The 26,042-nt window shown below is 49.8% G+C and overlaps 1 protein-coding gene across 1 annotated transcript in view; it reads left to right on the forward strand.

The window, feature by feature from the left end:
• Window positions 1–26,042, forward strand: part of obsl1a (obscurin like cytoskeletal adaptor 1a) — an 80,822-nt gene that overhangs the window by 25,465 nt on the left and 29,315 nt on the right. Inside the window, 9 exon segments of the mRNA XM_080199289.1 lie at window positions 1,772–2,044; window positions 5,802–6,074; window positions 6,649–6,918; window positions 12,483–12,752; window positions 15,533–15,802; window positions 16,404–16,673; window positions 18,269–18,538; window positions 19,382–19,657; window positions 24,683–24,958. Of these exon segments, the coding sequence (XP_080055415.1) occupies window positions 1,772–2,044; window positions 5,802–6,074; window positions 6,649–6,918; window positions 12,483–12,752; window positions 15,533–15,802; window positions 16,404–16,673; window positions 18,269–18,538; window positions 19,382–19,657; window positions 24,683–24,958 (2,448 nt within the window).

The following is a 26,042-nucleotide window of genomic DNA, read 5'->3' on the forward strand; positions in this document are numbered from 1 at the left end:
ATCCCTGAGAGTATTAGAGAGTTAACCACATTGCTGTGGCTTTGGAATTACATGTAGGCCAGACCAGGTAAGGACGGCAGATTTCCTTCCCTAAAGGACATTCATGAACCTGATGGGTTTTTACAACCAATCAACAATGGTTTCACGGTCACCTTTAGACTTGCAATTCCAGATTTTTATTGAATTCAAATTTCACCATCTGCCATGGTGGGATTCCAACCCACAGAGCGTTACCCTGGGTCCCTGAATAACCAGTCCAGTGACAATACCACTGTGTCACTACCTCAACTGAGGGCGTGGGGGTTGGGGCGGGAGACAGCATTAACTGAGGGATTGAGGGGGGAGACAGCATTAACTGAGGGATTGAGGGGGGAGACAGCATTAACTGAGGGATTGAGGGAGAGTGAGAGCATTAACTGAGGGAGTGAGGGGGGAGACAGCATTAACTGAGGGGTTGAGGGAGAGTGAGAGCATTAACTGAGGGATTGAGGGGGGAGACAGCATTAACTGAGGGATTGAGGGAGAGTGAGAGCATTAACTGAGGGATTGAGGGGGGGAGACAGCATTAACTGAGGGATTGAGGGAGAGTGAGAGCATTAAATGAGGGATTGAGGGGGGAGACAGCATTAACTGAGGGATTGAGGGGGAGACAGCATTAACTGAGGGATTGAGGGGGGGAGACAGCATTAACTGAGGGATTGAGGGGGAGACAGCATTAACTGAGGGAGTGAGGGGGGTGAGACAGCATTAACTGAGGGATTGAGGGGGGAGACAGCATTAACTGAGGGATTGAGGAGGAGACAGCATTAACTGAGGGATTGAGGGGGGGAGACAGCATTAACTGAGGGATTGAGGGGGAGAGACAGCATTAACTGAGGGATTGAGGGGGGTGAGACAGCATTAACTGAGGGATTGAGGGGAGAGAGCATTAACTGAGGGATTGAGGGGGAGTGAGAGCATTAACTGAGGGATTGAGGGGGGAGACAGCATTAACTGAGGGAGTGAGGGGGGACTCAGCATTAACTGAGGGATTGAGGGGGGAGAGACAGCATTAACTGAGGGATTGAGGGAGAGTGAGAGCATTAACTGAGGGATTGAGGGAGAGTGAGAGCATTAACTGAGGGATTGAGGGAGAGTGAGAGCATTAACTGAGGGATTGAGGGGGGAGACAGCATTAACTGAGGGATTGAGGGGGAGAGACAGCATTAACTGAGGGATTGAGGGGAGAGACAGCATTAACTGAGGGATTGAGGGAGAGTGAGAGCATTAACTGAGGGATTGAGGGGGGAGACAGCATTAACTGAGGGATTGAGGGGAGAGACAGCATTAACTGAGGGATTGAGGGAGAGTGAGAGCATTAACTGAGGGATTGAGGGGGGAGACAGCATTAACTGAAGGATTGAGGGGGGAGACAGCATTAACTGAGGGATTGAGGGGGGAGACAGCATTAACTGAAGGATTGAGGGGGGAGACAGCATTAACTGAGGGATTGAGGGGGGAGACAGCATTAACTGAGGGATTGAGAGAGAGTGAGAGCATTAACTGAGGGATTGAGGGGGGAGACAGCATTAACTGAGGGATTGAGGGGGGAGACAGCATTAACGGAGGGATTGAGGGGGGAGACAGCATTAACTGAGGGATTGAGGGGGGAGACAGCATTAACGGAGGGATTGAGGGGGGAGACAGCATTAACTGAGGGATTGAGGGGGGAGCGTTAGCTGCACAGTTTAGTTTTTGCACAGTATTTCTGTCACGTCTCTGCCTCTTTCAGAATCTCCGGTGAGGATCGTGAACAGTGCAGACGATACCAAGGGGGAATATCTGGTTTCTGAGCGTATCGTGCTGACCTGTCAGCTTTCCCGCCCGAACGCTGACGTGACCTGGTACAAGGATGGATTGGAAATTGAGGAAGACGGGAATATCATTATGGAGTCACAGGGAGTCCGCAGGAGTCTGATTATCCAGACGGCCGGAAGGGAAGATTCTGGAGAATATGTTTGCGATGCTGGGGATGATTCCATCTTTTACGATATCACGGTGAATGGTCAGTAACTATCCAGCCCCTCCCCCCAACACAATAACCCGCGTTGCTCCAATCAGATTCCACGTTGGGTGTGGAGAGTTTTGGGGTAATTTGGGAATGAAGTTAGGTGCGTCAACAGTGAACAGTCAGTAACACCCCAAATCACAACGTTGTGGGTTCAAGACCCACTCCAGTCCGGTACTGAGGGAGTGCCGCACTGTCAGAGGGTCAGTGCTGAGGGAGTGCCGCACTGTCAGAGGGTCAGTACTGAGGGAGTGCCGCACTGTCAGAGGGTCAGTGCTGAGGGAGTGCCGCACTGTCAGAGGGTCAGTACTGAGGGAGTGCCGCACTGTCAGAGGGTCAGTGCTGAGGGAGTGCCGCACTGTCAGAGGGTCAGTGCTGAGGGAGTGCCGCACTGTCAGGGGGTCAGTGCTGAGGGGGTGCCGCACTGTCAGAGGGTCAGTGCTGAGGGAGTGCCGCACTGTCAGAGGGTCAGTGCTGAGGGAGTGCCGCACTGTCAGAGGGTCAGTGCTGAGGGAGTGCCGCACTGTCAGAGGGTCAGTGCTGAGGGAGTGCCGCACTGTCAGAGGGTCAGTGCTGAGGGGGTGCCGCACTGTCAGAGGGTCAGTGCTGAGGGGGTGCCGCACTGTCAGAGGGTCAGTGCTGAGGGAGTGCTGCACTGTTAGAGGGTCAGTGCTGAGGGGGTGCCGCACTGTCAGAGGGTCAGTGCTGAGGGGGTGCCGCACTGTCAGAGGGTCAGTGCTGAGGGAGTGCTGCACTGTTAGAGGGTCAGTACTGAGGGAGTGCCGCACTGTCAGAGGGTCAGTACTGAGGGAGTGCTGCACTGTTAGAGGGTCAGTGCTGAGGGAGTGCCGCACTGTCAGAGGGTTAGTACTGAGGGAGTGCCGCACTGTCAGAGGGTCAGTACTGAGGGAGTGCCGCACTGTCAGAGGGTCAGTGCTGAGGGAGTGCTGCACTGTTAGAGGGTCAGTGCTGAGGGGGTGCCGCACTGTCAGAGGGTCAGTGCTGAGGGAGTGCTGCACTGTCAGAGGGTCAGTGCTGAGGGGGTGCCGCACTGTCAGAGGGTCAGTGCTGAGGGGGTGCCGCACTGTCAGAGGGTCAGTGCTGAGGGAGTGCTGCACTGTTAGAGGGTCAGTACTGAGGGAGTGCTGCACTGTCAGAGGGTTAGTACTGAGGGAGTGCCGCACTGTCAGAGGGTCAGTACTGAGGGAGTGCCGCACTGTCAGAGGGTCAGTGCTGAGGGAGTGCTGCACTGTTAGAGGGTCAGTGCTGAGGGGGTGCCGCACTGTCAGAGGGTCAGTGCTGAGGGGGTGCCGCACTGTCAGAGGGTCAGTGCTGAGGGAGTGCCGCACTGTCAGAGGGTCAGTGCTGAGGGAGTGCCGCACTGTCAGAGAGTCAGTGCTGAGGGAGTGCCGCACTGTCAGAGGGTCAGTGCTGAGGGAGTGCCGCACTGTCAGAGGGTCAGTGCTGAGGGAGTGCCGCACTGTCAGAGGGTCAGTGCTGAGGGAGTGCCGCACTGTCAGAGGGTCAGTACTGAGGGAGTGCCGCACTGTCAGAGGGTCAGTACCGAGGGAGTGCCGCACTGTCAGAGGGTCAGTACTGAGGGAGTGCCGCATTGTCTGTTGTGCCATGTTTTGCATGAGACATTAATCCCAGGCCCTAGCTGCTGTCTCAGATGAGACCATAGGAAATAGGAACACGAGGAGGCCATTCTGCCCTCTGAGCCTGCTCCAACATTTAATGAGCTCATGGCTGATTTAACACTCATTAAGACCATTTTCCTGCCTCATCTCCATAACCCTAATTCCCCGACTGATTATAAACCAATTGATCTCGGCCTTGGGAATGTTCAAGGACTCCACCTCCACAGTTTCCTGTGGAAAGAATTCCAAAGGTTCATGACTCTCTGAGAGAAGAAACTCATCCTCAAATCTGTTTTAATGAGCCCCCTGTTATTCTGTGACTCTGTCCTCTAGTCCCACACTCTCCCCTGATGGAAAACTCCTCCCAATATTTACCCTGTCTAACCCGCTAAGAATCTGATCTCTCTCAATCATAGCACCTTTCATTCTTTCTCAACTCCAAGGGGGACAGACCCAACCTGTTTAATCTTTCCTCATAGGGCAGTCCCTCTGTACCCGGGACCATCCTGTAAACACCCTCTGTACCACCCCCAATGATAATATGTCTTTCCTTCAATAAATGGACCATAACAGTGCACAGTATTTTAAATGTGGCCTCACTCGTACTTGTACAGTCGCAGCATCACCTCTTCACTGTTATATACTCTAGCCCCCTTGAAATAAAAGCCAGTATTTCATTTCCCTCCCCTATTACCTCCTGCATCTATATTCTAGTTTCTGCGTTTCAGGAACAGGGACCCCAACTCCCTTTGTGCTCCAGCTTTCTGCAGTCTCTCTCTCTGTTCAAATAATAATCCACCTTCTCATTCTTTCTTCCAAAATGAACAACCTCACATTTTCCCATATTTAATTCCAGTGGCCAATTTTTTGCCACTCCCTCAAACTGCCAATATCTCTCTGTAAATTGTTTATATCCTCCTCACAGCCTGCCTTCCCTGCTGCCTGCGTATCATTCACAAATTTGTCCAAAGCAGCCAGCATAATTAAGGACCCCACGTGCCCCGGACATTCTCTCTTCCGTCGGGAAAAAGATACAAAAGTCTGAGGTCCCGTACCGACCGACTTAAGAACAGCTTCTTCCCTGCTGCTGTCAGACTTTTGAATGGACCTACCTCGCATTAGGTTGATCTTTCTCTACACCCTAGCTGTGACTGTAACACTACATTCTGCACTCTCTCCTTTCCTTCTCTATGAACGGTATGCTTTGTCCGTACTGCGCGCAAGAAACAATACTTTTCACTGTATGCTAATACATGTGACAATAATAAATCAAATCAAATCAAATCACATCGGTACTCTGTTCCTTCCTCCAAATCATTAATATAAGTTGTAAAGAGCTGTAGTCCCAGCACTGATCCCTGTGACACTCCACTGGTTACCACCCTTCAGCTTGAGAAAGACCCCCTTATCGCTACTCACTGCTTCCTGTTAGTTAGACAATCCATTATCCACACTAGAATTTTACCTCCAGCACCACGAGCTCCAATCTTGTGTAGAAGGCTTTCATGTGGCATCTTATCAAATTGTCTTATGAAAATCCAAAATATACGACATCGATTAGTTCCCCTCTATCTACCCTGGCTGAGACCTCCTCAAAGAACTCTCAGGTGGGCGTATTTAGGGTTAGCGCTGCAAAGAGGAGCAGGAGAGTTCCTCCCGGTGACCTGAGGCCAATCTTTACTCCTTAAACAACATCAGGTAAATAGAGAATATAGTTCTGATCACAGTGCTGTTTGTGGGATCTTCCTATGCAAACGAAATGACTACACTTTGGAAAGCAGGTGATTGCAAAGTGTTTGGAAGTGGTTAAAGGTGCGATAGAAATGAAAGTTTGAGAGGAAAGGATTTTCCTTAGTAAGTTCAGTAAGGCCTCCAGGAACAATTGGATTTAGAATGGAGTCCAGCCATAATCTAACTGAATGACACAACCGGCCTGAGGGGCTGAATAGATCCCCCCTGTTCCTGTGTAATAGATGGAGGGGCTGAATGGCCTCACCCTGTTCCTGTGCAACAAGTTTTAGGGGAAAATAACCTCTTTCTGTTTCTCTTTATAATGCTTGAGGGGCTGAATGGCCTTCTTCTGTTCCTAAGTTCTTTCTCCCTTTCACCTTCAGAGCCCCCGGCGATGTTGCGAGCCCTTGAGGATGGTGCTCAGGGTGAGTACCTGAGCTCTGAGCCAGTGGTGCTGCGATGTGAGACTTCCCAAGTGGACACCCCAGTGAAATGGTACAAGGATGGCCAGGAGCTGGAGGGAGGCCAGGGTGTGAAGCTGGAGGCTGAGGGGACCCTCAGGAAGCTGGTGATCCTCAGAGGCTCCAGGAGTGACAGCGGGAAGTACGTCTGCATGGCAGCGGACAAAGCTGTGTCCTTCGATGTCAGTGTATCAGGTAAGGGCACTGAACCGGGGCGGGGGAGGCAACTTGAGGGTCCCAACTAGAAACACCACACACACAGTCTCACTCATAGCCCGAGGGATAGAGTTAAAACGGTGCTTGATGGTAGGCTGATAAGGCAGGGGGGAAGGAGAGAAAAGAACTCCCATCTCCCAGTTAGAAGATGGGACACAGCTGGTGGGAATCTTCAGCATTTGATATTTTGTTCTTAAAGCTTCCAGTTATTGTGTCTAATTTCTTTTTCTCCCTTCTTTTCTATTTCTCTCTGTCGCTCTCTTTCACTTTCTTCTACTCTCTATCTGCCTGTGCCTCTCTTCCCTCCCTCTCTGGAATGGACTCAATGGGCCGAATGGCCACTCTGTGTGCCATAATGATTCTAACTCTCTTTTGCTCATCCCTATCTCATTATACCACTCTGCCCCTCTCTTTCTGTCTCTCCTGTTTCTCACACTCTCTATTTCTTTCCTCTCTTTTTCGTTCTTCCTCTATTCTCTTCCTCTCCCTCCCTCTCTCCCCCGTGCTTTCTTACTCTTTCCCCTCCCCCTCGCTTCCACGGTGTTGGATCCAGAGCCTCCGGTGAAAATCATCGACAGTTCCCCTGCGGTGAAGAGCGTGCTGACCGGTGATGAGCTTGTCCTCTGGTGTGAGCTCTCGCGGCCCGAGGCGGAGGTGAGATGGTACAAGGATGGGGTGGAGGTGGAGAGGAACAAGAGGTCCATGATGGTTGTGGACGGAACGTGGAGGAAGCTGACCATTCGCCCGGTTACAATGGAGGACCGAGGGATATACGTGTGCAACGCAATGGACGATACAGCCAAGTTTGAAGTGACCGTCTCCGGTGAGTCCCCGGTCATGCTACATGTGACCCATTGACCCATTCACCTCTACCCATTGACCCCTGACCCATTGTCCCTTTGACCCATTAATCCATTGACACATGACCCCTGACCCATTGATCCATTAACCCATTGATCCATTCCCACTGGCTCTCATCCAGGATGAGGCTACTAAGGGCCATGAGTGAAGCCCAGCCCATAGACAAACCAGCCTCCCATCCATTGACTCTGTCTACACTTCCTGCTGCCTCGGAAAAGCAGCCAGCATAATTACAGACACCACACACCTCAGACATCCTCTCGTTCTCTTTTCTCCATTGGGAAAAAGATACAAAAGTCTGAGGTCACGCATCAACCGACTCAAGAACACCTTCTTCTCTGCTGCTGTCAGACTTTTGAATGGGCTTACTTCACACTAAATTGATCTTTCCCTACACCCTAGCTATAACTGTAACACTACATTCTGCATTTCTCCTTTCCTTCTCTATGACCGGTATGCTTTGCCTGTATAGCGCACAAGAAACAATACTTTTACGTGTATTAATACATGAGACAATAATAAATCAGAGCTCCAAACAGTGGGAAAGAGAAAGTCCAAACTATTTTCGGGATGAATTGTCACATCCAGAGACAAAACAAGAAAATCAAAATCATGTGGGCCAAAGGGCCTATTTGTGCTATACTTTTTCTATGACTCTATGATTCTACGTCCCGGTTTTCAGTAATTAAAGGCACAGCCACTCGTGGAGTAGTGATTAGAATCTGGAATGGTCCACAGGTTAGAAACGGAGGAGAACAGAGATCTTGGAAGGTTTGTTTTTATTCATTCACAGGATGTGGGTGTTGCCGGCTAGTCCAGCATTTATTGCCCATCCCTAATTGCCCCTTGAGAAGCTGGTGCTGAGTTGCCTCCTTGAACTGTTGCTATTCATGTGGTGTAGGTACACCCATGGTGCTGTTAGGGAGGAATTTGACCCAGCGGCAGTGAATGAATGGTCGATATATTTCCAAGTCAGGAGTGCTGGTGGAGAAGATCCAGGTGGTGGAGTTTCCAGGTATCTGCTGCCCTTGTCCTTCTAGATAGTAATGGTATTGGGTTTGGAAGGAGCTTGGTCAGGCAGTGCGGTGCATCTTGTAGATGGTGCATCCTGCTGCCACTGTGGTGGAGGGAATGACTGTTGAAGGTGGCGGATGCAGTGGCAATCAAATGACTGCTTTGTCTTGGATGGTGTCGAGCTTCTTGAGTGTTGTTGGAGCTGCACCCATCCAGGCAAGTGAACATAAGAACATAAGAACATAAGAACATAAGAAATAGGAGCAGGAGTAGGCCATCCAGCCCTTCGAGCCTGCCCCGCCATTCAATAAGATCATGGCTGATCTGTCGTGGCTCAGTTCCACTTTCCCGCCCTCTCCCCATAACCCTTAATCCCCTCTCTTATCAAAAACCCATCAACCCGCGTCTTAAAAATATTTAGCGAGGCAGCCTCCACCACTTCAACGGGCAGAGAATTCCAGAGATTCACCACCCTTTGAGTGAAGAAGTTCCTCCTCAACTCCGTTCTAAACCGCCCCCCTTTTATCTTGAGGCTGTGCCCCCTAGTCCTATTGTCTTTTTTGAGCGGGAAGAGTCTTTCCACCCCTATCCTATCCATCCCATTCATCATCTTATACGTCTCAATGAGATCTCCTCTCATTCTTCTAAACTCTAACGAGTACAAGCCCAGTTTATTCAGCCTCTCCTCATAGCTCAACCCCCTCAACTCCGGTATCAGCCTAGTAAACCTCCTCTGCACTCCCTCCAAGGCCAAAATATCTTTGCGCAGGTGCGGCGCCCAAAAATGCACACAGTACTCCAGTTGCGGCCTCACTAATGCCCTATACAGCTGCAGCAAGACCTCCCTACTTTTATATTCAATCCCCTTCGCTATGAAGGCCAGCATCCCATTCGCCTTCCTGACCACCTGCTGCACCTGCAAGCTGGGTTTTTGCGACTCATGCACAAGGACCCCGAGGTCCCTCTGCACCGTCGCCTGCTGCAGTTTTTCGCCCCGTAAGTAATAGTCCTTCCTACCATTCTTCCTACCAAAGTGGACCACCTCACACTTGCCAACATTAAATTCCATTTGCCATTTCCTGGCCCATTCGCCCAGCCTATCTAGATCCTTCTGCAGACTCTCCACACCCTCCGCACAATTTGCCGTTCCCCCAATCTTGGTGTCATCAGCAAATTTCGACACTCTACACTCGGTTCCCTCCTCCAGATCATCTATATAAATGGTAAAAAGCTGAGGCCCCAGCACCGACCCCTGGGGCACTCCACTAGTCACCATCCGCCAATCCGAATAGCACCCGTTGACCCCCACTCTCTGCCTCCTATTTGACAACCAATCCTCTATCCACGCTAACACCCTACCCCAACTCCATGTCCCTCGACCTTCTGCAATAACCTCTTGTGAGGCACTTTGTCAAACGCTTTCTGAAAATCTAGAAAGACCACATCCACCGGCTCTCCTCTATCCACCGCCCTAGACACATCCTCATAGAACTCCAGTAAATTTGTCAGACACGACTTCCCTTTAATGAAACCGTGCTGCGTCTGCTCTATCAAGCAATTCGCTTCAAGATGCCTCGCAATTTCCTCCTTAATGACAGATTCTAACATTTTACCTACCACAGACGTTAAACTAACCGGCCTATAATTCCCCGCCTTTTGCCTGGCACCCTTCTTAAACAACGGCGTAACATTAGCCGTTTTCCAATCATCCGGCACTTCCCCGGAATCCAGCGACGTTTGGAAAATAACCACCAAGGCATCCACTATCACCTCCGCCATTTCTTTCAGAACCCTCGGATGCATTCCATCCGGTCCTGGGGACTTGTCCACAATCAGCCCTTCCAGTCTGTCGAGCACCGCCTTTCTAGTAACAGTAATGTCATTAAGACCCTCCAGTCCTATCACCTTTCCATCGCTAACACCCGGCAAATTATTCACGTCCTCCTCCGTGAAGACAGAAACAAAAAAGTTATTCAATATCTTAGCCATATCCCCATCCCCTACCACTAGGTCCCCTTTCTCATCCTCTAAAGGACCAACATTCACCCTAGCCAGCCTCTTCCTTTTTATATATTTATAAAAACTCTTGCTATCCTTTTTTATATTAAGCGCTAGTCCAGCTTCATAGTTTCTCCTACCCTTCTTTATCAACTTCTTTGTCAATCTTTGTTGACATTTAAACCTCTCCCAATCCTCTTCTCGCCCACTACTCTTAGCTACTCTAAATTCCTCCGCTTTTAGTTTAACACTTTCCTTCACCTCCTTCGTTATCCACTGCTTATTACCTCTCCTCCCACTATCCTTTTTGACCATCGGAATAAATTTCTGTTGAGCACCAAGAAAGATCTCCTTAAAGATCCTCCACTGCTCCTCAACAGACCCTCCCTCCAACGCGCTCTCCCAGTCCACATTCGCCAATTCTTCTCTCATCCTACCGTATTCCCCTCTATTCAAACAAAGGACGCGTGTCTGGGAACCCACTTTCTCCTCCTCCATCTGCACCAGAAACTCCACCATACAATGATCACTCTCCCCAAGAGGATCCTTCACCACAAGGTCCCTAATTCTACCCGCTTCATTACATAGTACCAGATCCAAGATAGCTCGCTCCCTCGTCGGCTCCAACACACACTGTTCGAGGAAACTATCCCGGCAGCATTCCAAGAACTCTTCCTCGAGCCCCCCACGTCCAACAAAGTGGAGAGTATTCCATCACACTCCGGACTTGTGCCTTGTAGACGGTGGACAAGCTTTGGGGAGTCAGGAGGTGAGTTACTCACTGCAGAGTCTTCAACCTCTGAGCTGCTCTGGTAGGCACAGCATTCATATGACTAGTCCAATTTCAGTGGTAACCCTCGGAAAGTTGATAGTGGGGGTTCAGCCATGTCACTAGCGATTGGGCAGTTGGGAAATGAAGTTCTTTTTTGCAGGAACTATATCAATGGCTTCAGTCTTCCTAATAATTGGAGAAAACCCCTGCTCCTCCAGCGCTCGATGCTGGATAAGCAGTGTGATAAAAGTGGAGGAGTGGAGAGAGGTGGTGGGGAGATGGAACTGGGGGGTCATCAGTGTACATGTGAGAACTAACGCTGTGTTTTCAGATCTAATACAGCATGTGTCACCCATGAGACTGTCCCTGTCCCTTCAAACACCTTGTCACTAGCTCACCCCCAGCAGTGTGACAGAGTGACCGGAGAACAAACAGTGGTGATAACGCTGTGTGGAGTAATTATCAGGGTGCTCGAGGTATATACATCGGAAATGGGTCTCTGGGATTTCCTCCAGTTTCATGTTTCCACCTGAATTCTATTCCTGTTTCATATTCACCACAGTAACTCTCTCTCTTTACCTTCCTATTTTCTCTTAGTTACAAAAATGTCCAGAGGGGCAATTTTTTTCACACAGAGGGTGGTGAGTGTCTGGAACAAGCTGTCAGAGGTAGTAGTAGAGGCGGGTACAATTTTATCTTTTAAAAACCATTCAGACTGTTACGTGGGTACAATGGGTATAGAGGGATATGGGCCAAATGCAGGCAACTGGGATTCGTGTAAGGGATTTAAAAAATAAGGGCAGCATGGACAAGTTGGGCTGTTTCCATGCTGTAAACCTCTACGATTCTATGACTCTGTCTCTTTTCTTACTAAGAAGCTTCAGAACATCAAGTTAAAGTCTAATAGGTTTATTTGGAATCATGAGCTTCCGGGGCGCTGTTCCTTCCTCCGGCTAGTAATGAAGGAGCAGTGCTCCGAAAGCTTGTGATTCCAAATAAACCTGTTGGACTAGGGGGCACAGCCTCAAGATAAAGGGGGGGGCGGTTTAGAACGGAGTTGAGGAGGAACTTCTTCACTCAAAGGGTGGTGAATCTCTGGAATTCTCTGCCCGTTGAAGTGGTGGAGGCTGCCTCGCTAAATATTTTTAAGAAGCGGGTTGATGGGTTTTTGATAAGAGAGGGGATTAAGGGTTATGGGGAGAGGGCGGGAAAGTGGAACTGATCCACGACAGATCAGCCATGATCTTATTGAATGGCGGGGCAGGCTCGAAGGGCCAGATGGCCTACTCCTGCTCCTATTTCTTATGTTCTTATGTTCTTAACCTGGTGTTGTGAGACTTCTTACTGTGCTTACCCCAGTCCAACGCCGGCATCTCCACATCTTTTCTTACTGTTATTTGTGCCTCACTTTCCGTTTCATGTTCTCTCTGCATTTCACTCTTCCTCCATCTCCGTTTCTCTGTCTCACTCTTTGTCTGCCTCTCTCTTTCTCTTCCTCTCTGATAATCTCTCTCTTTCTCTCTCTCATTCTCTTGTTTGTCTTAATATCTCACTCTATATTTATTTCCTTTCCCTCTCGCTGTATTTCTGTTTCTCTCCTGCTCTCGTGCTGTTTCTCTCCATCGTTTTTTGTCTGCTCTCTATATCTTCCTTGCCTTCTCTCTTCCTGCTTCTTTCTCTCACTTCCTCTTTGCATCTTCTTCCTTTTTCTTTCTCTCTCGCTTCCACGGTGTTGGATCCAGAGCCTCCGGTGAAAATCATCGGCAGTTCCCCTGCGGTGAAGAGCGTGCTGACCGGTGATGAGGTTGTCCTCTGGTGTGAGCTCTCGCGGCCCGAGGCGGAGGTGAGGTGGTACAAGGACGGGGTGGAGGTGGAGAGGAGCGAGAGGTCCATGGTGGAGGTGGATGGAGCGCAGAGGAGGCTGACAATCCGCTCGGTTACAACAGAGGACCGAGGGACGTACGTGTGTGACACAGTGGACGATATGGTCAAGTTTGGAGTGACCGTCTCTGGTGAGTCCCCGGTCAAACTGCACACAAACTTTGTATTTCACTTCCTAGACCAGGGTCACTGACTTTCCTCTGCAGAGGTCACACACACAGAGGTCACATGCCAAATGTTAGACTGCAGAGGTCACACAGAGGAGTCCAGTATCCTTGCTGGGAGGTACCCTCACACTATGTGGGAGGTTTTAAACTAATTTGGCAGGGGGAAGGGACACAGACTAAATGTACATTTGGGAGCAAGGTTCAGTCAAATAGTAGAAATAAAACAGGCAAGTCCAGCAGGCAGAGCAGACACGGGCATGGTAAAGCTCATGGGAGGACTGGAAGACTAAATACATCTATTTTAACACAGGAGCCTGTCTGGTAAGGCAGAGGAACCTGGAGCATTGATTAGCAAGGGAAATATGATATTGTTGCAATCACTGAGACGTGGTTGAAAGAAGCTCTGGGTTGTGTGCCGGTGGTGGAGGGAGTGACTGTTGAAGGCAGGGGATGCAGTGGCAATCAAATGACTTCTTTGTCCTGGATGGTGTCGAGCTTCTCAAGTGTTGTTGGAGCTGTACCCATCCAGGCAAGTGGGGAGTATTCCATCACACTCCTGACTTGTGCCTTGTAGACTGTGGCCAGGCTCTGGGGAGTCAGGAGGTGAGTTACTCACTGCAGTCTTCAGCCTCTGAGCTGCTCTGGTAGGCACAGCATTCATAACATCCAGTTTCAATGGCAGCCCTCGGAAAGTTGATATTGGGGTTTCAGCCGTGTCACTAGCGATTGGGCAGTTGGGAAATGAAGTTTTTTTTGCAGGAACTATATCCATGGCTCCAGTCTTCCTGGTATTTAATTGGAGAAAACTTCTGTATATACACCGAGCACCCTGATAATCACTCCACACAGCATTATCACCACCGTTTGTGCTTTGGTCACTCTGTCACACTGCTGGGGGTGAGCTAGTGACAAGGTGTTTAAAGGGACAGGGACAGTCTCATGTGTGACACATGCTGTATTAGATCTGAAAACACAGCATTAGTTCTCACATGTACACTGATGACCCCCCCCCGCAGTTCCATCTCCCCACCACCTCTCTCCACTCCTCCACTTTTATCACACTGCTTATCCAACATCCAGACTCAACATTCCAAGTTTCAGGTCTGCTAGAGGGGGGGAATGTAAGAGAGGAGGGGGCATTGCATTATTGATAAAGGAGATCATCACTGCTTTAATAGGGAGGGTGCCTGATCTCTTCAAGTGTGGCTGTATGGATGGAGTTTAGAAATAAAAAAAGGGGCAATATTTTTGCTGGGGTTATACGATGGGCCTCCCAACCGCCAGAGGGCGATAGAGGAGTAGTTCTGTTGGCAAATCACAGAGGGGTGTAAGAGAGATGGGATTTTAGTAAGAGCGGATTTCAAACTCACCAACATTAACTGGAATTGCCTTAGTGTGAAAGGCATAGATAGGGTGGAATCCAGGAGAACTTTTTTGTGTTATTACATGGATAGTCCTATTCAGCACAGGGCAGTGTGCTAGACCTAATTTGAGAGAATGAATTTGGGCAAGTGGTCAAAATGTCATTGAGGGAGCATATTGGGAATAGTGACCATAACTCTGTAAGGTTCAAAGTCACTCTGGAAAGGGATAAGGATAATTCAGAAAGCAAGTGTCTGGGCTGGGAGAAGAGGGATCTCAATATCATTAGGCAGGATCTGTCAAACGTGGACTGGGAGCAGCTATTTACGGGGAAATCTACATTTGGGAAAGTGGGAGTCTTTTAAAAGTGAAATAGTGAGAGTTCCTCCAAGAGTGAAGGCAAGGGTGACAAAGTCCAGGGAACCCCGGATATCAAGGGATAAAGAAAAGAAAGGATGTATATGGGAGGTATAGAGCCCTAAAAACAGGGGAGGCCCTTCAGGTGTGTAGAGAGTGTAGAGAGGTGCTTGGTAAATGGGATTAGCTACTTCATGGTTGGTACAGACATGGTGGGTCAAAGGGTCTGTTTCTGTGCTGTATAAATCCACGACCCAAGGTCACACCTCAAAAATCACACCCCAAAGGTTAAACCCCACAGGTCACACCCTGGACACGATGATCCTGAAATTCACCAGGATTCTCCTGGTCTCTGCAGAACCTCCAGAGAAATGGTCACTTTCCACATTGTCGTCATTCCGGATGCGAGCTAAGGGATCACAGAGGGAAACGGGTCAATGACTGGTTTCAGTGAGTTACACAGGGTGACGGGAAGGCAGTCCGCAGGGCCGAGTGGTCACACTCTGTGCTCTCCAACCTTGTTACAGAGGCAAAATAATCTGAGAAAAGCAGTTACTGTTCATTGGTTTATATTTCCCACATCAGTTTTTTCGCTGTATTTGTAACTCACTCTTTCATTCCCTCACTCTCTGTCACACTCTGACTCTCACTCTCACTTCATAAGTGATCTTTATCAATTTGTACCTCTTCATTCTTCTCTCTATCTTTTGCTATTCCTCTCTTGCTCCATTCATTGCCTTTCATTGCCTCTCTCTCCTTCTCTCTTCCTCTAACTCATCTTTTTTTCTACCGCTGTCTCTCCTATTTCTCTCTGTTTCCCTCTTCCTCTCTTGCTCTGTCACTCTGTCTTCATCTCTTTCACTTCCTCACTCCCTTTCTATCCCCTCTGTTTGTATCACTCATTTTCTCTACCCTCTACTTTTTTTCTCTTCCTCTCTCCAACTGTCTTCCAACAATTCTCTCTTTCTCTCTCTCCATCTGTCTCACTCTGTTTCTCTCTTCCCCTTCCACGGTGTTGGATCCAGAGCCTCCGGTGAGAATCATCGACAGTTCCCCTGCGGTGAAGAGCGTGCTGACCGGTGATGAGGTTGTCCTCTCCTGTGAGCTCTCGCGGCCCGAGGCGGAGGTGAGATGGTACAAGGATGGGGTGGAGGTGGAGAGGAGTGAGAGGTCCGTGATGGAGGTGGACAGAGCGTGGAGGAAGCTGACCATTCGCTCGGTTACGCTGAAGGACCGAGGGACCTATGTGTGCGATGCAGTGGACGATATGGCCAAGTTTGAAGTGACCGTCTCCGGTGAGTCACCAGCACTTGATACTTGACCCAATGACCCTTGAACCATTGGCCCTTGACCCATTCAACAGAATTCTATTTCTCCTTCATCTTCTTCAAGTAATTGTGACTCTCTCTCTTTCATTCTCCCATTCACTCTCTCTGTTTCCCTATTTCTCCCTCTCCTTGTCTCTTTTTCTCTCTGTCCTTTGATATTTCTATTGTTCTTGCTGTCTGTTTCATGTTCTCTCTCCATTTCATCCTTCCTCCTGTTTCTGTTTCTCTCTCTTTTCCCTGAACTCTCCCTATTCTCTCCCCCCTCTCTTGCTATCTCACTCTTGTTGGTTCCGCCTTTCTTTCTGTCTTCATCTATGTCTCTCTGTCTTTCTCTTCCTTTGCCTTGCTCTCTTTCTTTATCTCTCTGTTGCATCTCTCTGCATATCTTCCTTGCTTATGTTTCTCATCTGCTCCATTTATATCTCTCTCTCTACTTCTTCCTATCCACGTCTCTCCCTCTTTTTTCACACACACTTTCACTCTTTCTGCATTTCCTCCTATCTCTCTTTCTGTACTTCTCTCTTTCTCTCTCTCTTTCTTTCTCTCTCTTTCACGATGTTGGATCCAGAGCCTCCGGTGAAAATCATCGACAGTTCCCCTGCAGTGAAGAGCGTGCTGACCGGTGGTGATGTTGTCCTTTGGTGTGAGCTCTCGCGGCCCGAGGCGGAGGTGAGATGGTACAAGGATGGGTTGGAGGTGGGGAGGAGCAAAACGTTCTTGGTGGAGGTGGACGGAGTGCGGAGGGGGCTGACAATCCGCTCGGTTACGATGGAGGATCGAGGGACGTACGTGTGTGATGCCGTGGATGACTCGGTCGAGTTTGAAGTGACCGTCTCCGGTGAGTCTCCGGTCAACCACACCCAAACTTCATATTTCATTTCCTAGAACTGGTTCGCTGACCTCACACCCCAGGGGTCAAGTCCCAGAGGTCATGTCCCAGAGGTCATGTCCCAGAGGTCACACCCCAGCGGTCATGTCCCAGAGATCACATCCCAGAGGTCATGTCCCAGAGGTCACACCCCAGAGGTCACGCCCCAGAAGTCACATCCCAGAGGTCACATCCCAGAGGTCACGTCCCAGAGATCACATAACATAAAGTCACCATAATCCCAGATGACCATTGACTGTTTTCCTCTTTGAGGCAGAGAGCTAACTGGTGATGATTTAACCTGAGGATCACCACAACTCAGGCGAGGGACAAGCCTGCAAAAGCAGGACTTTCATAGTAACCTCAGCCGGTCTGGGAATTGAACCCAAACTGGAATAGTTTAGGTTAGAGGGTCATTAGATTGGTTCCACTGGTGGGCGCAACATTGAGGGCTGAAGGGCCTGTACTGCGCTGTAATGTTCTATGTTCAAACTGTTGGCGTCGCTCTGAATCAGCTGTCTAACCAACTGAGCTAAAGTGACCCCAAAGGACATGATCCAAAAGTCACATTCCGAACATGATGACCATGAAATCCGCTAGGATTCTCCTGGTCTCTGTGCAACCTCCAGAACAATGGTTATTTTCTGCCATTGACCTCATTCCCTCTGGGATTCCCAGTGGTTTCACTGAGTTACAACGGAAGACAGCCAGCAGGGTCTGAGGGCTGAGTGGCCACACTCTGTGGCAGGGCTGGGTAACCCATGCCAGTGTGTGGGCCGTAGGAATGGCCTCAGTCAGTGTGGTGAGCAATCAGCTCACACCTCACTTACCCTTGCTTTCCATGCCAATCACTTCATTAGGAAAAAAGATCGTGTGGACGGGAATCAGTGGAATGTGACAACTCCGAGCGTGGGGAACAATCAACAAAATATCTGGTGGGTCGGAGGGATTTGTAATCCAGGTGGGCAGCGTGTGGTCCCAGGGCTGCAGGTTGTCCATCGCTGCTGTGTGCTCTCGAACCTTGTTAAACGATCTGGGTAAAGCCCTCACTGTTCATTGGTTTATATTTCCCTCTTTGCAGCTTTTTTGCTGTAATTATAACTCTTTCATTCACCCTCACTCTCTTGACACACTCTCCCTCTCACTTCATAATTACCACCTTTATCTTTCCCTTTTTCCCTCCATCTTTCTTTCTCGCTCCATGTTTTCGTGCCTCTCCCTCCGCTCTCTTCCTCGACCTCATTTTCTTTTCCTCTCTCTGCCTCTCCATATCTACCTGCCTTCCGTTGCTTGTTTTTCTCTCTCTCTCTCATTCTGTTCCTCTCCCCTTCTCTCTGATTCCTTTTACCCTCTTGCTCGCTGCCTCTCTCACTTTCTTTCTGTCCGTCTCACCCTATCCCTCCTTCTTTCGATCCTCTCCCCCTCTACCTCTATTTTCTCCTCTCCCTCATTTTCTTTCTTTCTCTGCCTTGCTCCAACCCTTCTATCAACTGTCTCTTTCTTGTTCACCCTTTCTTTCTTTCTCTCTCTCTCCCTCGCTCTCTCTTCCGCGGTGTTGGATCCAGAGCCTCCAGTGAAAATCATCGACAGTTCCCCTGCGGTGAAGAGCGTGCTGACCAGCGGTGAGCTTGTCCTCTGGTGTGAGCTCTCGCGGCCCGAGGCGGGGGTGAGATGGTACAAGGATGGGGTGGAGGTGGAGAGGAGCGAGAGGTCAGTGATGGAGGTGGATGGAGCGTGGAGGAGACTGACTATTCGGCCGGTTACGATGGAGGACCGAGGGACGTACGTGTGCGATGCAGTGGACGACTCAACCAAGTTTGAAGTTACCATCTCCGGTAAGTCCCCAGTCGAGTTGCAAATACAGTTCATATTTCAGCTCCCCAGCCCCAGTTCCTCGGCTGACTCATCTCGTGGGATCTTGCTTCGATCAGACAGGACAAAGACTGGACATCGAAAGGTCAGGAATGGGGTTCATCAGCAGTGACGGTGTAGAAGAAACCTTCATCTATATAGCACCATTCATCCGGGTCTCCCAAAATTGTTTACAGCCAACGAAATACATTTAAAGTTTGGTTACTGTTGTGACGTGGGAAAGATGGCAGCCAATCTGCGCACAGGAAGATCCCACAGGCGGTAACGACTTGGCTTCAGGACACTGGGGCGAGCTCCCCTGCCCATCCTCCCAATCCTGCCCCCTTTTTACATCCACCCGACAGGTCAGACTGGGCTTATTGCCTCATGCGATCAACGGCACCTCCGACAGTGCAGCACTCCCCCAGGGCCGGCCCAGGACCCGGCTTCAATCACCGTCCGTGTGGCGTTTGCACATTTCCCTCTGTGACTGCGTGGGTCTCCTCCGGGCGCTCCGGACTCCCACGATCCGAAGATGTGCGGGTTAGACGGATTGGCCGCGTTAAATTGCTCCTTAGTGTCGGAGGGACTAGCTGGGGTAAATGCACGGGGATATGGGGATAGGGACTGGGAGGGATTGTGGTCGGTGCAGACTCGATGGGCCGAATATCCTCCCCCTGCACTGTAGGGAATTCTATGATCTATGACAGAGTGTCAATTTGTGTTGGATTGGGACGTTTTTTTTAGAACGTCAAAGGTGCTATATAAATGCAAGTTGTTGTCATTGAGTTGTCGTTGAACCAACAACTCGCTGCTTCTACCTGCAGAGCCACCGGTCAAGATCATCCGATTGGCTAACGAACAGACAGACCGCAAGTATGTGACCTCCGAGGGCATTGAGCTGGAGTGTGAGCTGTCTCGCTCCAGCGGTGTGGCCAAATGGTACAAGGACGGGGAAAAGCTGGTGGGAAACGAGAGGATATCCATCGGGAAGGAGGGGACGGTGCGGTCGCTGCGGATCCTGGACGCTCGGACAACAGACTCGGGGGAGTACCTGTGTGATGTCCAGGACGACAGCGTCATATTCCAAGTCTCCGTGGATGGTAACGTATCTCGGCCTCAGCCCCCTCACTGAACCTCTGCCCAGGTTCTCACCCCATCGCTGGGGTGGGGGGGGAGGAGTGGTGGGGGCAGGGGGGTGACATGTGGGGTCTCTGAGATTTCCCCCACCCCCCCAACCTGGCTGAGGCTATAAATAGGCCCCCCCCTGCTGTGATGCTGAGCTATATCGCACAGGCAGGAACTCCAGCCTCAGTACCCGTCACTGATGGGACAGCAGGAACACTCTGATATTCCTGACTGACTGACACTCTTTTTGTTCCTGCAAGCCACCGTCCCACCCCCAACCTCCCGATCCTCTCCCGAAATCCTGGAACATGTTCCTCCCAAACTACAGCACACTACAGGCCAGTTAGTATAACTTCAGTTCCTGGAAAAATATTAGAATCCATTATTCAGGATGGGATAGCAGTGTATTTAGAACATAGAACAGTACAGCACAGTACAGGCCCTTCAGCCCTCAATGTTGTGCCGAGCTATGTCATAAGAACATAAGAAATAGGAGCAGGAGTAGGCCATCTAGCCCTTCGAGCCTGCCCCGCCATTCAATAAGATCATGGCTGATCTGAAGTGGATCAGTTCCACTTTCCCGCTTTCTCCCCATAACCCTTAATCCCCCTGTCTATCAGAAATCTATCTACCCGTGACTTGAATATATGCAACGAGGCAGCCTCCACCACTCCAACGGGCAGAGAATTCCAGAGATTCACCACCCTTTGAGTGAAGAAGTTCCTCCTCAACTCTGTTCTAAACTGCACCCCCCCCCCTCCCAACTTATCTTGAGGCTGTGCCCTCTAGTTCTGTCCAAACCCAAGATCAAGGTCTCCCACTCCCTATCATTCTGGTGTGTTCCATGTGCCTATCCAATAACCGCTTGGAAGTTCCTAAAGTGTCCAACTCCACTATCACAGCAGGCAGTTCATTCCACACCCCAACCACTCTCTGAGTAAAGAATCTACCTCGGACATTCCTCCTGTACTATAATTTAGAAAGTTATTGTCCGATCAAACAGATTCAGTGTGGTTTAGTGAAGGGGAATTAATCTCTGACAAATGTGTAGAGTTCTCTGAGGAGGTCTCAGCCAGGGCAGAGAGAGGAGAACCAGTCGATGTTGTGTATTTGGATTTTCAAAAGACAACAAAAAAACTAGCAAGCAAGATAGGAGCTCACGGGATTGGGGGCAATATTCTGGTCGGATGGAGGATTGGCTAACCAACAGGAGGCAATGAGTAACGATAAGGGGGGTCTTTCTCAGGTTGGAGAGCAGTAACCAGTGGAGTGTCACAGGGATCAGTGCTGGGACTGCGGCTCTTTACAATACGTATTAATGATTTGGAGAAAGGAACAGTGTGTGCTGTGGACAAATTTGTAGATGAAAGTTAGAATACAGGTGATAAAAGGGGAGGGAATTGGAATGCTGGCTTTTATTTCAAGGGGGCTGGAGTATCTAAGCGAAGAAGTGTTGCTGCAATTGTACAAGGTACACGTGAGGCCACATTTACAATTCTGTAATTAAGTACCATTATGCTCCTCTTATTTAAGGCAAGATATTGGAGGCGGCACAGAGGGTGTTTACAGGATGATCCCGGGAATGGAGGTACTGCCCTACGAGGAAAGATTAAACAGGTTGGGTCTGTCTCTCTTGGAGTTGAGAAAGAACGAGAGGGTCTTTTTCTGCATGGAGGTCGGTCACCAGTGGAGTGCCCCAGGGATCTGTTCTAGGACCCTTGCTGTTTGTCACTTTCATAAATGACCTGGATGAGGAAGTGGAGGGATGGGTTAGTAAGTTCGCCGACGATACGAAGGTTGGTGATGTTGTGGATGGTCTGGAGGGATGTCAGAAGTTGCAGCGTGACATAGATAGGATGCAAAACTGGGCGGAGAAGTGGCAGATAAATGTGTAGTGGTCCATTTTGGCAGGACCAATGGGATGAACGAGTACACTATCAAGGGTAGGAGTCTTAGCTGTGTTGAAGAGCAGAAGGATCTTGGGGTCTGGGTCCACAGGACTCTTAAATCGGCCTCGCAGGTGGAGGATGTGGTCAAGAAGGCGTATGGTGTACTGGCCTTCACTAATCGAGGGATTGAGTTTAGGAGTCGGGAGGTAATGCTGCAACTTTATAAGACCCTTGTCAGACCCCACTTGGAGTACTGTGCACAGTTCTGGTCGCCTCACTACAGGAAGGATGTGGAAGCTATTGAGAGGGTGCAGAGGAGATTTATAAGATTGTTGCCTGGATTGGGAGGCATGCCTTATGAAGATAGGTTGAGGGAGCTGGGACTCTTCTCCCTGGAGAGACGAAGGTTGAGAGGCGACCTGATAGAGGTTTATAAAATGTTGAGAGGAATAGATAGGGTGGACTCTCAGAGGCTATTTCCCAGGGCTGAAATGGTCGCTACGAGAGGACACAGGTTTAAGGTTCTGGGAAGCAAGTACAGAGGAGATGTTAGGGGAAAGTTTTTCACTCAGAGGGTGGTGAGTGAATGGAATCGGCTGCTGTCGGTGGTGGTAGAGGCGAACTCGCTGGGGTCTTTTAAAAGACTTCTGGATGAGTATATGGGATCTAATAGAATTGGGAGTTACAGATAGTTCTATGGCTTGGTAGGTATAGATGTGATCGGTGCAACTTGTGGGCCAAAGGGCCTGTTTGTGCTGTAGTGTTCAATGTTCTATGATATGATTGATAGAGATCAGATTCTTAGCGGGTTAGATAGCGGGTTGGCCTTGGAGGGAGTGCAGAGGAGGTTTACTAGGCTGATACCGGAGTTGAGGGGGTTGAGCTATGAGGAGAGGCTGAATAAACTAGGCTTGTACTCGTTAGAGTTTAGAAGAATGAGGGGAGATCTCATTGAGATGTATAAGATGATGAATGGGATGGATAGGATAGAGGTGGAGAGACTCTTCCCGCTCAGAAAGGACAGTAGGACTAGGGGGCACAGCCTCAAGATAAAGGGGGGGCGGTTTAGAACGGAGTTGAGGAGGAACTTCTTCACTCAAAGGGTGGTGAATCTCTGGAATTCTCTGCCCGTTGAGGTGGTGGAGGCTGCCTCGCTAGATATTTTTAAGACGCGGGTTGATGGGTTTTTGATGAGAGAGGGGATTAAGGGTTATGGGGAGAGGGCGGGAATGTGGAACTGAGCCACGACAGATCAGCCATGATCTTATTGATTGGCGGGGCAGGCTCGAGGGGCTGGATGGCCTACTCCTGCTCCTATTTCTTATGTTCTTATGATATTGGGAAGATGTTTCCATCAGGGGAGAGTGTGGGACCAGAGGACAATTTTACTGCCACACCTGTGCTGCAGTTGGGCAAGGCTCACAGAACGGCGTTCTTCATCGGCCTCGGGGCGAGATGTTATGAACATTGGGTGGGTGAGGCAGTAAAATTCTGGCAATAGTCGCAGAATAAGGGGAGCTCATTTAAGATGGATTTGAGGAAGAATTTCTTCTCTCAGAGAGAGGTGAACTGCTGGAATTCTTTCCCGCAGGAAGCTGTGGGGGTCGAGTCCTTGAACATTTCCAAGGCCGAGATCGATAGGTTTGAATCGGTCGGGAGGATTTAAGGATTACGGAAATAAAGCAGGAAAATGGACTTCCCCTCCCCCCTCGTCCTTCTCCAGCTGTCTGCAGTCTTTGGTCGATTTTGGGTCTCACCGTCCTCCCCTGACACCCTCTCCACTGTCATCCAGCTGGGCGGAACTGCCCTCATCCTGTCCCATTCTTATCATAGATTCCCTACAGTGCAGAAGGAGGCCATTCGGCCCATTGAGCCTGCACTGACAACAATCCCACCCAGGCCCCTATTCCCATAACCCCACATATTTACCCTGCTAATCTCCTGACAGTAGGGTCAATGTAGCGTGGTCAGTCAACCTAACCCACACGTCTTTGGACTGTGAGAGGAAACCGGAGCCCCCGGAGGAAACCCATGCAGACACGAGGAGAATGTGCAAACTCCACACAGACAGTGACCTGAGGCTGGAATTGAACCTGGGTCCTCGGCGCTGTGAGGCAGCAGTGCTAATCACTGTGCCACCGTGCCACGCCTGTCTCATCTTATCCAATTTACTGCCTCGTCTTACCCAATCACAGCCAGAACATCACCATCAATGGTGTCTCTTCCTGCTCCTGCACTGGTACCTCTGGGATCCCTCGAGGGTCTATCCTTGTCCCCTCCTATTTCTCATCTACATGCTGCCCCCCTCAGTGAGATAATGTGAAAATACATTGTTAGTTTTCACAGGTAACTGACCACCACCAGTTCCACCTCCCTGGCACCATCTCTCTCCAGCCTTCCTGAGATCAACGATACTCTATAAAACCTTTGACAAAGCTTCTGGTTGCCTCTCCTGGATCACCATCTATCAATCCACGTCAAAGTTTCAGGCACTCCAATAAGCCTGACTGCATTGAACGTGCTATATAAATTCACATTGCTGTTGTTGTTTAGCTCTGGCAGTGATGGTAGCACACTCTGATACCCTGAGTGGCCGCCACAGTCTCTCCCTCCCGACTTCTTCAAAACATCTGGAACTAAGAACCATTGCTGATTGTCGGAAAAACCCATCTGGTTCACGAATGCCCTTTAGGGAAGGAAATCTGCCTGGTCTGGCCTACATGTGATTCCAGAGCCAAATTAATGTGGTTGACTCTCAACTGCCCTCAGGCAACTCGGGATGAGAAATAATTCCTTCGGGAAAAAGATACAAAAGTCTGAGGTCATGTACCGACCGACTCAAGAGCAGCTTCTTCCCTGCTGCTGTCAGACTTTTGAATGGACCCACCTCGCATTAAGTTGATCTTTCTCTACACCCTCGCTATGACTGTAACACTACATTCTGCACCCTCTCCTTTCCTTCTCTATGAACGGTATGCCTTGTCTGTATAGCGCGCAAGAAACAATACTTTTCACTGTGTGTTAATACGTGTGACAATAATAAATCAAATCATAAATGCCCATATCCCAGGGATGGATAAATAAAAGCTAACTCGGCAGCTTTCCTTGCAGACGCTCCAATGACGATTGTGGGAAGCTCCCAGATCTCAGAAGATCGCAGCTTCACCGAGTCGGAGACCATCGCGATGACCTGCCAGCTCTCCCGCTCCGACATGCCGGTTCGCTGGTATAAGGATGGGACGGAGCTCCGGCCCAGTGAGAAGATCCGGATCGAGTCGCGGGGTCTGATACGGGAGCTGATGATCTTCGACTCGGAGCCCGGAGATTCCGGCCAATACGTGTGTGACGCAGGCTCCGCCAAACTGACCTTCAGAGTGACCGTTGCAGGTATCAGTTAACGTGGTGCAGCGACGGCTAGCCACAAACACCCCTGCTTTACACCCCTCGCGCCAACAAACATCCTTACCCCAGCCTCCTGCAAAAGTCACGAGGAAGTGTCAGCTTGCTGTTCGACCATGGGGGGCCTCGCTATTCCAAATATTTCTTCATTGGGTGTCCAAAGGCATGTCGCTCGCCCTCCCTGGGCCAGATCCCACACTGCAACACCTCTCCCCCTTCCAAGCAGGGGTGAGACCGCTCGGCAGGGAGATGTATGAAACATAGAAGATAGGAGGAAGAGGAGGCCATTCAGCCCCTTGAGTCTGCTCTGCCATTCATCACGATCATGGCTGATCATCCAACTCAATAGCCTAATCCTGCTTTCTCCCCATAATCTTTCATCCCATTCACCCCAAGTGCCACCTCTAGAATATTCATTGTTTTGACATCAACTACTTCCTGTGGTAATGAATTCCACAGGCTCACCACTCTTTGGGTGAAGAAATGTCTCCTCATCCCCATTCTAAATGGTCTACCCCAAGTCCTCAGACTGTGTCCCGTGGTTCTGGACTCTCCCCACCATCGGGAACATCCTCCCTGCATCTACCCTGTCTAATCCTGTTAGAATTTCCTGTTAGTCTCTGTGAGATCCCCTCTCGTTTGTCTGAACTTCAGTGAAAACAATCCTAACCTAGTCAATCTCACAGATCAGTCCCGCCATCCCCAGAATCAGCCTGGTAAACGTTTGCCGCACTTCCTCGCGAATGTGTACGGTGACCCTTCAGACACAATCCATCTTGGATCTCCAGATGAAGTTGAAGGCGGCTTGGGTGACTGCTGCAGGGTTGGGGTTTGCTCTGGGAGTGCCGGCCTAGCTTACTTGTCCAAGCCTCTGGACTTGAAAAAGAGACGGGGGACTCTCTGCTCTCATCTGCCACTGTCCACTTTAACCTTCCTCCAGACCGCTGCATCCAACCCACCCCATGTAGACCCAACAGATTCCTCAACTTGTTCCCCAATCGCAGCAGACGTCCATCCCGCTGTTTTCTAAAACCATCAAATCGCTTCTTCAGCATCAGCCTATCAGAAATGA

Source organism: Carcharhinus amblyrhynchos, chromosome 11, assembly GCF_965287045.1.
Source record: "Carcharhinus amblyrhynchos chromosome 11, sCarAmb.v2.hapA, whole genome shotgun sequence".
Lineage (NCBI taxonomy): Eukaryota > Metazoa > Chordata > Chondrichthyes > Carcharhiniformes > Carcharhinidae > Carcharhinus > Carcharhinus amblyrhynchos.